At 32.6% G+C, this 14,397-nt stretch overlaps 1 protein-coding gene across 1 annotated transcript; it reads left to right on the top strand.

The window, feature by feature from the left end:
• The first annotated feature begins 5,457 nt into the window (after positions 1-5,457).
• LOC139866490 (V-type proton ATPase subunit G 1-like) lies at positions 5,458-13,071 on the top strand. The gene is made up of 4 exons (XM_071854741.1): positions 5,458-5,571; positions 6,765-6,876; positions 12,013-12,113; positions 12,747-13,071. The coding sequence occupies exons 2-4, from the start codon at positions 6,786-6,788 to the stop codon at positions 12,888-12,890; spliced, it is 336 nt and encodes a 111-aa protein (XP_071710842.1). The 5' UTR covers positions 5,458-5,571; positions 6,765-6,785; the 3' UTR covers positions 12,891-13,071.
• The last annotated feature ends 1,326 nt before the right edge of the window (positions 13,072-14,397 follow it).

Genomic DNA, 14,397 nt, shown 5'->3' with positions numbered 1-14,397 from the left:
CTGATCTCGTTTCGAGGACAGTACTCTTCGATTAGCATCTTTTTCAGTTCTTCCCAAGAGATATCATATGCCGTATCTATTCCTTCTGCTTTAGCATAATTGTTCCACCAAGTAAGTGCACCGTCTTGCAATGTGCACGAAGCATACTTTGACTTGTCTCCGTTCGCACAATTACTGATTTTGAAAACGGACTCCATCTTTTCAAACCATCGGGTTAGACCGACTGGTCCCTCGGTTCCACTAAACGTCTGTGGTTTGCATCCTTGAAAAGTTTTGAATGAGCATCTGTTTCGTGAGTTTGTGTTTACGGCTGCTGCTTTGGCTGCTGCTTCGGCTGTTGCTTTTGCTGCCTCGGCTGCAGCAATTCTTTCATTCACACGTTTCTCGACTAGTTGCTCAAACTCAGCATCCGACATTTGAGACATGTTTCTTCAATAAACACAACAGATATAATTTAATCATATAGAATATTATAGGTAAAATGAGTTGTCAATAGTTAATCGTCTCATATTAATAATATGAACTGATTATTATAAAAGCCTTTTCTTCTTATTAGCATTTTATAATTATTTCTAGGGTATTACCTACCCGTTAATTTCATACATAATAGCCAGTACAAGGAATTAACTACTAAAATCCTAATAATATTCCACTATGAAAAATTATAGCGAGTTGCTACGTTATTATGTAATAATAATAATAAGAAGTAGTAATAATATAAATAATCATTCCATGCATTTATTATTAATAAACCAAAATAATACAATACCATACAATACAATACCGATATTTTACATATGATTATTCTACATAACAAGATAGAGTAGCACACATAAGCAATAGAATAGCGCATGGAAGATTTATGGTTGCGAGGTCGTTTATTCAGAACTATCAGAAACTTCTTCCCATTTGGTTCTCTCTGTCAATTGTTTGTGTGCACATGGTCCGACAGACATTCTGGCAGTGTATTTTATTTTTGGTTGGGGTTTTGAGGTACCCGTTGCCTCAGTGGGTTTAATACAATAAGGGTGGTTACGGAACGAATGGTCCTGTTCCTTTTTAATAATTAAGGACATTTTATTATTGTGGTTGTTTTTATTATCTATAGCAAGTTGGAATTTCTCCTTAGTGACCTCTTTTATTTCATTATCGAAATCCTCCTCCTTACTGATCTCGTCTGATGACGAACTGTCTGAGTCATGTGTAGGAGAATATGATGACGAACTGCGAGAATATGTACCGGTGGTCATGAACTGAAATCTGCCAGGCGTAATCGGCACAACCCGCCCGTCGGCGGTATATCTGGACCAATGTCCATATTCGTTTAGAAATGGACGATCCTCGTTTACTCCAGGGATCATGGGTCCATGCCAACGATACTGTGGCTCCGAAAAACTAGAGTTGGGTGGAGCTGGAACCTCTTCTGGGTTTATCGGGAGTTGAGATTCTCCGACTAACACAATTTCTTCTTTAATAGGTATTGGAACGCCCTTTTCAGTTGTGGATATAATAGATTCAGTGTTCGATTCCGAGTCGTACAAAATGATAGGATTAGAAGAAGTCATCTATCACATAATTGAAACAACAATTACGTTAGTATATAAATATATCACATATAATGTTTTTGACCAAATGATAAGCAAAAATCAGTAAAAACAGATATGGTCATAGTCCAGACTCACTAATGCATCCTAACAATTACCAGTTAAACACACTAATGTAATTTCTGGTTCCCTATAACCTCAAGCTCGGATACCAACTGTAACGACCCGTCAAAATCGCTATTGACGTGGCACGTTAATTATTGATTCCACAGTGAGGTTTTGACCTCTATATGATACATTTTGATAAAATATTGCATTCATTAAAATAAGTGACTTTCTAAACATAGAAAGTTATAAACATGTGGGCGAGTGCTTAGGTATAAGCAAAACCCCAAAATACATAAGTCTTTAATTTACAGGTTGACATCACAGTTCAATTATTTATTACACATCGCAGTTTTATTTTGAATGCAATAAACTTTATACAAAGCATGAGAGACTCCATGCAGGCAATAAGCACATCACAGCGGAAGCAGTCTAAGGACCTGAGAATAAAACATGCTAAAAAGTCAACACGAATGTTGGTGAGTTATAGGTTTAATTGCTCGAGTCATAAACATATATAAAGATAGACCACAAGATTTCATCAAAAGTTTATCAATAGATTCTACATAACAGAGCACCCTGGTAACTAAACTTAACGCTATAGTGATAATTACCCCATTCGTTTTAATACACGCAAACCAAAGTGTCTTAAACTCAAATAACATACGTCCGTTAAAAGGCTAGCGCTCTAGCTCGGACGGGGATGTCAAGCCCTATGGATCCATATACAATTATTCGCTCCCACCAGTCCATATCCTATGTACTGGCAGCTACTAGTTACCAAAGCTAAGGGATTTTCGGTTTAACTCAGTGTAGAATTTAGTATATACTTGTGTCTTATTGCGTTTAAAATAAATTGCATGTATTCTCAGCCCAAAAATATTTAAAGTATTTAAAAAAAGGGAGACTATAAACTCACTGTTCAATATTGTGGTTCAATATTGTAGGCAAATTACGTAGACGTAAAGATAGTGGATGACTGTATGGTTGGTTTTGGATTCACGAACAATACCCCGAACAATACCCGGAACAATACCCAATATTTCCTTAGCTTAAAACGGTTTGAAACCTGAATTAAAACACCCGCGTATATACCTTATTATTATTAAACTTTAAATTATAAATTATAAATTATAAATATTATCACTCTTACAGAAGAAAGAAAAGAAGTGAAGGTGTAAAAAAATTCGTCGAGCGAGCTGACTTTTTATAGTACTTTTCCGTTTACTGTAGCTCATGCGATCGCATGAGTTTTCAGTGTTTTTGCCATGCGATCGCATGGCCGCCTTTTCCAATTTTGTTTGCTAGTTCGTCGACATCAAATAGTGTTTACTGTAGCAATTAGTGTTACTATAGCAAATAGTGTTTACTGTAGCAAATAGTGTTACTGTAGCAAAGTCGTTTTCACTGTAGCAAAGTCATTTTTACTTGTACATATATATATATACATACATATAATTGTTCATGAATCGTCGAGAGTAATCAAAGGTAATTGTATATATGAAACAGTTCTAAAATTTTGAGACTCAATCTAACGGACTTTGTTTAACGTGTTAAAATAATAAATCGTATAGAGAATTGGTTTAAATAAGTCAAAAAATTTCGGGTCATCACAGAAGTCAAGTGGCAAACTTGAAGAATTGTTTTGTTTCATATGTTATAAGTAATATTTTAATTCATTTTAATTGTCTAATGTTGATAGTCCTCAGTTGATAGTTCACCGTTGACAGTCCAATAATTCATATATAATTTAATATATAATATTCGAATTAATTAATACGTATCGTGACCCGTGTACATGTCTCAGACTCGATCACAACTCAAATTATATATATTATTGTAGAATTAACCTCAACCCTGTATAGAGAACTCAATCATTACTGCATATAGAGTGTCTATGGTTATTCCAAATAATATATATATAAATGCGTCGATATGATTTGTCAAAACCTTGTATACGTTTCCCGATATTTAAAGTGCGTAAAATAAATAGCAGAAATTTAAATGACGATAAATAAAATTGCGAGAATGTAAATTGCGATATTTAAAATGCAATAAATAAAATGTAATCAGTTAGCTAGGAACAGTTAGCTAGGAACAGTTAGCGTGGATTCTTAATAGAATTTTTCATAGTTAAATTGTTTGTTTCTAGCAAATTTTATTTTGTCCAATGTTTTCTTCATCATGCCACTTGTTGAATTCTGGTAATTCAAAATCCAAATATGAAATTGAATGAAAATGGTTATTCTGTAGTGAACGGATACGTATATCGGTGAATGTAAGTAGGATAGTAAACGACTGTTGAATCAGCTTCGAAGAATGTACAGTGCAACTTATTAATGTGAAATCTGAATATTCTTCGGGTATTACCTACCCGTTAAAATATTTTCACCATTAACAGTTGATACAAAAGAATTTTTAATTACAATCTTTTTCGAAATATACTTACATATATATTTTCTTAAGATGTAATATAGATTTAATGAGTTAATATTAAACTCATTTGATTTACGGTTGCATCTAGAATTGCATAATCTCTAAAAACTTTAGAAATTACATCACTTTTACGGAGTATTTCTTCAACAATATTATGAATTTATACTTTGCGTGATGTTGGTGTTCGTGGAATTCTTGTGAACTTCACAAGATACGAATGATGTTATCTGAAAAGTTTCGAGTACATCGATGGTGAAAGTGTAAAATCAAACATATATTTGAATAATACGCTTGATTATTATGAAATGGAATTCATTATTATGAAATGGAATTCATTAATTTTATCGAGGTTATTAATTTATCGAGTATTAAATTACAGAGGTTTTACTGTAATTATGCCATGTGTCCCTGAAGCATTTTAAGGATTGTGCTAAGCTTCTTTAATGACATCACTCTAATTGTCTTTTATAAGAAGTTATAGAAGATAGATTATTATTATCCTATTATCCTACATATACTAAAACACGCGCTGAAATTCGTCGCTTTCACGCGCCGAAATTCGTCGCTTCAATTATTTTGGATTGTCGTTTTGAGTTTGCGTTCACACTACAAACGGCCCCTCATATTCGGCTCAATTTACACAACGGCCCATCAACTTTACACTTTTCCAGGGGTAGAGAGCGTAAAATATATAATTTTATTAAAATAAAATAAAAACTAATTCCACCCGAATTTTTAACGGTCTCTATCTTCTCGCTCTGTGTGAGTTAAATTTTTCCGAGATCACCGTTCAACTCGAAAAAATCTAATGAACACAACCGGATTAACTACACACAAAACGAAGATCGTAAAAAACAACACTAAATATTTCGGGCTATATTTCATACATATACATACACGTACAACAAACAATTCAACTTATTAGATATATTAGGTACCAAACAACGTATATCCAAAATCGACCGCGCGTTGAATACAACCGCAGCAACGCGCGGTCAAATATTTTTCTAGTTAATTAATATTTTGGTGATTTTAACTTTAATATTTTGGTCATGCCCTCGGATTGGTCCGGGTTTCCTCCAGGGCAATAGTTGGGGGCGGGTATGCAACTACGGGAGATGAACGCGTGGGTGGTTAAGTCCGCCTGGGTGATCCCAAACTGATGTCGAAAACAAATATTCAAGCATAATACAACTTTAAAAACTAAGATAATTTTGTTCCCAAGTGTCTACTCTCGTAGTCTTGTTATTATCAAATACTGGAAGAGGGGAGAAAAAAAAAAAGCATTCGTTTACCTTGTTAACCTGCTAATATTTATGTTAAAATTCAAAAGTGCATGGATGATGTATGCAATAAACCTTATAACCAGGGACTCAATCAAAAACTTCTAATTTCCTTATAAAAAACCAACATCGTATTTGCACCTCTCATCTATTTACTCTTCAACTTGTCTCTTCAAATCATCAGATCGATCTCCGATTCTCAGGTACCTTTTTTTAATTAATTTCTCTTTATTCTCATTGAATCTTCACCAAACTCCCTTTTATGTAGGGTTTAATTTTAGATATCAAACTGTATTGACTCTCTTTATCTTATTCCAATTATTTAAGATCGCAAATCGATAATTGAACTTCATTATATCATCTATTTTTTAGTATATCGAACTTTAGGTTTGTTGATTTTGCAATAGTTTATTAATTTGAATCGTTACATGTTTTGAGTTTGGATGTGCGATAATACCGAACTTTACGTATACGTAGTTGAGATCTGTGATTGATCTTTGCTAGTTTAATTGCTATTTAGTTTGATTATTTATGTTCTTTTGCTGTATATATATTGGTTGCTAGTGTTTGGGATCACTGTTCAAATAACTGCTTAATGTCATCTTCTGTTTAAATACACAATATATTTTCGTAGCTTGTTTTTTATCAAATCAAATTCATCTTTATAAACATGATTACCGTTTTCTTCGGAATTTCAGAGTACAATTATCACATTTTACTCATATCATCATTTAGCTGTAAATAATGTTTTTGTTAATTTTAATCTAGCGAGCAACTCGATTGATTGATCACAAAATTCAAATACGCAGTACTTTTTATGCTAAAAAAATAACGTTTTAATAGATTGCCATTAATCTTTGAGGTTTACCATGAAAGCATGATGGAGATGTTTTCTCCATTGGCATCGTTATATCAATGTATGTAACATCTATATGTGTTGCTGTCTAGGTACACAAAATCACAATCTTTATGATTTTCTATTTGTCGAGTTTGAATAATTGACTAATGACATTATGATGGAATTGTATCCTAGTTGTTCGATGTAACGGTTTAAGGATGACATTATAGTCAGTGCTCCAAACTATAGTTATGTTAAGTGGCGATTAAAAAAAAAAAAACGGAAGGTTTATGGTACGTTGAAAGTGTTTGATGTTTAGGATCCAAAAATGGTGGTGGTGGCAACTTAGACAAGTGTGACAACTTGAATGGTTGTCCTCATTGTGGTTGTTAATACGTTGGAGAGGATATGACATATATTTAAGAAGATTAATGGTGATGTGTGGATTTAAAACACGCATCCTCATTCTTTTATCTTTTCAAAGATTGTGATTATACACGCTTTGTCCCCTTTTGATGTTGTCGTTATTTGATCTTTTCACGTATTGAAATTATGCAGCATTGTCTTGTATCAGCAAAGATGGATTCTAGCAGGGGCGGCCAGAACGGAATTCAACTTTTGTTAGCTGCAGAGCAAGAAGCTCAGCAAATTGTCACTGCTGCCCGAAACGGTCTGCTCTTTTATATGTCCAGACCTTTAAGATTCTATTCCTGTTGAATTTATTATTCTAAGTTTTTTTACCTTCAAAAATAATAAATCTTGTTTTATTGTTTATACAACCAACTCTTAAAGTCAAATATAGATGCTGACTTCTTTAGTCAAAGTTTTGACAGTTTCTTAAGGATTAGAATTTGCGTCAAATTTTTTTATTTATGTAGTCCCTCACTATTTTTATATGTTCCAAAATTTTGTTTACTTGCACAAAACAACTACTAAAAATAATTTTACTTTCAATCTTGCCCTTATTTATTCCTTTTAAGAACTCTTTCAATACATTTTTGTTGGTAAACATTTTTTTCCTGGAACTGAGGAGTAACTCAACACAATGACTTTATTTTCGTAAAAATGATACAAACAAGGATTGTGAATCGCGCTTTGCTGCTCATATAGTCTTATGTGTTGTTAACATTCACCATAAGGTTTGCAATATGTATTGGATAAGAGATAGAAAATGCAAAAGAAAAAAAAGAGAATATGTAGTGTGACTGTAGATATGGAGTTAACTGAAAGTTAAATACTTAAGGGCCAAATGTGAAATATTTGAGAGTTTAACTTACAAATTGAGAAATATTAGAACAATGAGCAAACAGCAGCAAAGCCCACCTGTCATATTTGAACAATATCCAATAAATAAAATACATATTGAAATATTTCTAGCAAGTGTTTGAAATGTCTCGTTCATATTGATTATAAATGTTCCATATTAATTGATTTCGTTGCGAGGTTTTGACCTCTATATGAGACGTTTTTCAAAGACTGCATTCGTTTTTAAAACAAACCATAACCTTTATTTTATCGACAAGGTTAAAAAGTCACCACCTAGATTATCCAGAAATGATAATCTAAAATATCACACTTACACACTACCAATACATATTGGTTTACAATATTAATATGTTACAACAAAGTAAATCTCGAATGCAGTTTTAAACAATATTATACAAGCATGCTGACACCAAATCTTGTCCATATTTTAGCATGCAACAGCGGAAGCTCTTAATAATCACATGAGAATAAACATGCTTTAAACGTCAACAAAAATGTTGGTGAGTTATGGTTTAACCTATATATTTATCAAATCGTAATAATAGACCACAAGATTTCATATTTCAATATACATCCCATACATAGAGATAAAAATCATTCATATGGTGAACACCTGGTAACTGACCTTAACAAGATGCATATAGAATATCCCCTATCATTCCGGGACTCCCTTCGGACATGATGAATTCGAAGTACTAAAGCATCCGGTACTTTGGATGGGGCTCGTTGGGCCCAATAGATCTATCTTTAGGATTCGCGTCAATTAGGGTGTATGTTCCCTAATTCTTAGATTACCAGACTAAAAAGGGGCATATTCGGTTTAATAATCCAGCCATAGAATGTAGTTTCATTTACTTGTGTCTATTTTGTAAAACATTTATAAAATTGCATGTATTCTCATCCCAAAATGTTAGATTTTAAAAGTGGGACTATAACTCACTTTCACAGATTTTTACTTCGTCGGGAAGTAAGACTTGGCCACTGGTCGATTCACGAACCTATAACAAATATGTACATATATACATGGTTTTAAAAAACGGTCGAGGCGTACGCCTCGAGGCGCGCCTCAGTACGTTTTTGGAAAAACCCGTTTTGAAACTTACGCCTCGATGGTCTATAAAAAACGTACGCCTCAAATGCCAAGGCGGTTCGTTTTTTTGCTGAGGCGGTAACAGGGATGAGGCGTGCGCCTCATGTTGCTTAGCAAAAAATTGCGGCGGCACCACCCACACAGGCGATATTACAGGAGGTATGTAAGAAAGGTTCCAGCTTTTTTAATGGAGTTTTATGAAAGAGAGTTGCTGTGAGGGAGACGGAAAAAATTAAGTGGAGAGGAGATGACCTTATCTTCATCTATGTTTACTGGCTTTTAAACATTTATTTTTTTTATGTTTGGTGGATGAATAATAGCCGCTCATTATATGGAGTAAATATCTCTTTCTTTTTACATATAACAATAATAGTCCCTAAACTTTTGTCAAATTTTAATAATAGGAACAAACTTGAGATCCACTCTTGAATCTTTAAATAATTGACATCAAACCCCTTCATATTACAAATACATTGACATTTCAGTACTTAAACTTAAACATACTAAGTTAAAACATAAGACATTATTAGTTTGAGACATAATTAATTAGTTTTTATTTAAGTTTAATAGTTAATGCATATATATATATATATATATATATATATATATATATATATATATATATATATATATATATATATATATATATATATATATATATATATTTTTAACTCCGCCTCGAACGTACGCCTCGTTTCGCCTCGAGGCGTACGCCTCGCCTCACGAAGGGGAAACGCCTCGAGGCGCGTTTCCGTTTTTTTAAACCTTGCATATATATCAAAGTATGTTCAAAATATATTTACAACATTTTTAATACGTTTTAATGTTTTAAGTTTATTAAGTCAGCTGTCCTCGTTAGTAACCTACAACTAGTTGTCCACAGTTAGATGTACAGAAAAATAAAGCAATATATATTATCTCGAATCAATCCACGACCTCGTGTATACAAGCCTCAGGCTAGATCACAACTCAAAGTATATATAATATTTTGGAATCAACCTCAACCCTGTATAGCTAACTCCAACATTACTGCATATAGAGTGTCTATGGTTGTTCCGAAATATATATAGATAGGTCGATATGATATGTCAAAACATTGTATTCGTGTCTATGGTATCCCAAGATTACATAATATATTAGAATACATGTATAATACAATATGAGTTAGCTAGGATATGATTAATATAGATTTGTTACCAATTTTCACGTAGCTACAACAAGAAAAATTATCCAATCTTGTTTTACCCATAACTTCTTCGTTTTAAATCCGTTTTGAGTGATTCAAGTTGCTATGGTTTCGTATTGAACTTAAGTTTATGAATCTAAACAGAAAAAGTATAAGTTTATAGTCGGAATTACAGATTACAAGTCGTTTTTGTAAAGGTAGTCATTTCAGTCAAAAGAACGACGTCTAGATGACCATTTTGGAAAACATACTTCCACTTTGAGTTTAACCATGATTTTTGGATATAGTTTCATGTTCATAAGAAAAATCATTTTTCCAAAAGAACAACTTTTAAATCAAAGTTTATCATAGTTTTTAATTAACTAACCCAAAACAGCCCGCGGTGTTACTACGACGGCGTATATCCGGTTTTACGGTGTTTTTCGTGTTTTCAGGTTTAAAATCATTAAGTTAGCATATCATATAGATATAGAACATGTGTTTAGTTGATTTTAAAAGTCAAGTTAGAAGGATTAATTTTGTTTGCGAACAAGTTTAGAATTAACTAAACTATGTTCTAGTGATTACATGTTCAAATCTTCGAATAAGATAGTTATACATATATGAATCGAATGATGTTATGAACATCATTACTACCTCAAGTTTAGTAGGTAAACCTACTGGAAATGATGAAAAAATAACTTGAGCTTCAAAGGATCTTTGATGGCTTGGAAGTTCTTGAAATAGAATCATGACACAAAAACAAGTTCAAGTAAGATTATTACTCGAATTAAGATAGTTATAGTTATAGAAATTAAATCAAAGCTTGAATATGAATATTACCTTGATTTAGAAAGATAACCTACTGTAAATAACAAAGGTTTCTTGATCTTAGATGATTGCTTGGAATGGATTAGGAAACTTGGAAGTAAACTTGTAAACTTGGAAGTGTTCTTGATGTGTTCTTGAGTAATTGTTTTTATGATGATTATAGGTAATAACCAAAGCTTGTATTTGATGATTTTTGCTGGAATAATAGTAACTTAGACGTTCATGGAAGAGTGTTTGTGTTTTGAGAGAGAATTGGGAAGAAAATTGGAAGTGAAATGGAGTAGGTGGTGAGTGGTGAAGGTGAGTGGGGTTAAAAGGAGTTCTTGTTTTTGTTTCCTTGCTCATAAGTCATGCTAGTTGTCTAATTGTTGGTTCCACATGTTTGTTGACTATCTAGGGCTGCTAAGAGCTGAATTATTATGTGTATATACCAATAGTATATACGTCTAGGAGCTGGGTATTGTACGAGTACGAATACGGTTGCATACGAGTAGAATTGTTGATGAAATTGAACGAGAATGTAATTGTAAGCATTTTTGTTAAATAGAAGTACTTTGATATGTGTCTTGAAGTCTTCCAAAAGTGTATTATTACAACATAATACACTACATGTATATACATTTAACTGAGTCGTTAAGTCATCGTTAGTCGTTACATGTAAGTGTTGTTTTGAAACCTTTAAGTTAACGATCTTGTTAAATGTTGTTAACCCATTGTTTATAATATCTAATGAGATGTTAAATTATTACATTATCATGATATTATGATGTATTAATATATCTTAATATGATATATATACATTTAAATGTCGTTACAACGATAATCGTTACAAATATGACTCGTTTCAAAATCCTTAAGTTAGTAGTCTTGTTTTTACATATGTAGTTCATTGTTAATACACTTAATGATATGTTTACTTATCATTTATCATATTTAAACATAGTGTAACAATATCTTAATATGATTCATATGTATTTAGTAAGACGTTGTTATAACGATAATCGTTATATATATCGTTTCGAGTTTCTTAATTCAATAAACTCATTTTTATGTATATCACTCATTGTTAACATACCTAATGAGATACTCACTTATCATAATATCATGTTAACTATATATATATATCCATATATATGTCATCATATAGTTTTTACAAGTTTTAACGTTCGTGAATCACCGGTCAACTTGGGTGGTCAATTGTCTATATGAAACCCATTTCAATTAATCAAGTCTTAACAAGTTTGATTGCTTAACATGTTGGAAACACTTAATCATATAAATATCAATTTCATTTAATATATATAAACATGAAAAAGTTCGGGTCACTACAGTGTTGGCCATAAGAGATAAACGGAGTATATAGTAATATACTAATATATAGTAATATAATCATTACCACACATGTGCAAGTTTTGAAATATGAATTAGTGATACCCTTTTGTTTGTTTATTCAGCAAAGTTAGCTAGACTAAAACAAGCCAAAGACGAGGCTGAGAAGGAGGTTGCTGAATTTCGTGCTCAAATGGAAGCTGATTTCCAAAGAAAGCTCACCGAGGTAAATTAAAATGTTTATAAATTGTTCAAATACATCTTTATGACTTGATAGTTTTCATGCACTCGATCTAATTCTAAATTTGGATGGAAAGATTGTTGATATTCAGATAGTGAAGTTTTTCCTTTCATTGTTATTACTAATTACTAATTACTAATTACTAATTACTATTAGTATTAGTATTCTGTTTTTGTAGTTAAACATGTCATATGATTATTCAGAGTTTATAATTGTTTAAAAAGCATGTTGTTTGTCATTTCATTAAGATTCCATGTTTGCAAGCCAACCTTATTTATCATGCTTTTGTCGAGACTTTGTATCCACTAATATGAACGTATAATAGATAAATGTATTGATGTATCGATTTAAAATCATTCGGTGACAGACGCATCATTGGCTGTGACGTAATTCCCCTGACAAAAATTTTGAACTTATTTTTTGATATTAGTTACTTCATATGATACCTTGAAAAACCTTTTTTGCTTACAAAAATATACTCCGTAATATTATTCCTATGACTTTGAATTTCCTGATTAAAACCTGGACATGAACATTTTTTAAAATATGGAGTTATATTTTGGTTTCGGTGTTGAACTTTCTTTTATGATTTATTTTCATTTTGCTGATTATAAACAGACAAGTGGAGATTCGGGTGCTAATGTGAAGCGTCTAGAGAAGGAAACTGATGCAAAGATTCAACACCTGAAGACAGAAGCTGAAAGAATTTCAAGCGATGTTGTCGAGATGCTCCTGAAGCATGTAACTTCTGTAAAGTATTAAACGTTACGTAGCTTTACAGTTTGCAGAATCTGTTATCTACATGTATCCGAGTTCTTTTCATTTTTTGTGTGTATCATCTTATTTGTTGATTTCTCGTTATTGAATAAAGGTTGTTTGTAACATTATCGATCGTTCCTTCATGATATTAAACAGTTAAAGCTTGTGTTATGTGTTATGCCTATTAGTATGGAATTTTTTTTGCTTTTTGTTTGTTTTTCTCTCTATTCTTGATGAATAAATTAAATGGCAGGTCTAAAATGCTCATGCTGGGTAGCCCAGGTTGGTCTACAGGCCTGAATGGGCCATTTTGTTTCAAATTTCATCAGGTTGAAATAAGCATATGGTTAAAGGTACTATTTGACTTGACCTGTTCCCATATAAATACGTTAAAATTACTACAAATGACAACAATGATCACTAAAGTATGATCTTCAAATAATCCCAGAAGCAGGAAAAATTGAACAAAATCTTATAACAGTGAAGTTGCGTTTAATAAAACTTAATGATTAAGGGTTGAACGATTAATCTGAACGATTTAAAGTTCTGAATGAATTTAGTTCTGAATAAAATAATTTGTTTGATAACTGTTTCAAATAAACAATATGAATGAGATAAATTTACCTTATTAACATTTTTTTGAACGGCGATTAAGAGTCACTGACAGGGTCCGAACGCGATGCCGGAACTCACCCACCCGATCATTTTCTGGGACGAATATTACAATCCTACTACCCCTCAGCAGGAAACCCCCACGTTGAATCCATACGGGCATCGAGTGTGGTAAAACTTCTTCAGGTGAGGCTCGAAACGCAAGACCTCTGCAACCTCCGATACCCATGAAATTGGCGGGAAACCTCAAGAAAAATATTTTGCAGTTTATGTGTATCGAACCCCTTACATTACATATTACATTTAGAGTTGAAATAATCTCGTAATCACTAAATACTCAAATTTTCCGTGGTATCCTACTTAAATTATATACGGAACACTTATCACACAAGTATATTGAATTTTTTAGTCATTTGTTAATAAGGTAACCTATGTTAGTGTATTATGATCTCCCTTATAACTTATAAGAGCATGAGAAGTTGTTAATACGAAATAATTTTAAGTCAAGTGTTGAGTTTAATATGCTCCTGAAAGTGAAAGCATTGGTTAACTTCAAATAAAAACAGCCATTTGAATTATCCAAATAAATTGTATTGCTAAGTAAATTCAAATGTTTATATAAGAATATTAGATAGAATTAGATGATAGTTTGCTGTTGGTAACTCACCTAATTTAGGTTTGCTACATATCTGACTTTGGTAGCTAAGACCTAAATGCAACCAACGAGCTTATAGCTCAGTGTTTTGATTTCTGGGCCCACAATGGGGGAAGCTTTGACCCAAGAAAGGCGCAAGTTCGATTTTCAGTCTGGGCGCTCCGCATGGAATTATTTCTCCCTCCGGGGGGAAATTTGTGAAGTGTTTCGGGGGTCTAGCTAGCTGGGGTAAAAATCGTCTTG

This window comes from Rutidosis leptorrhynchoides, chromosome 9 (assembly GCF_046630445.1).
Source record: "Rutidosis leptorrhynchoides isolate AG116_Rl617_1_P2 chromosome 9, CSIRO_AGI_Rlap_v1, whole genome shotgun sequence".
NCBI classification, from domain to species: domain Eukaryota; kingdom Viridiplantae; phylum Streptophyta; class Magnoliopsida; order Asterales; family Asteraceae; genus Rutidosis; species Rutidosis leptorrhynchoides.
This window is presented reverse-complemented; position numbering and strand designations above follow the sequence as displayed.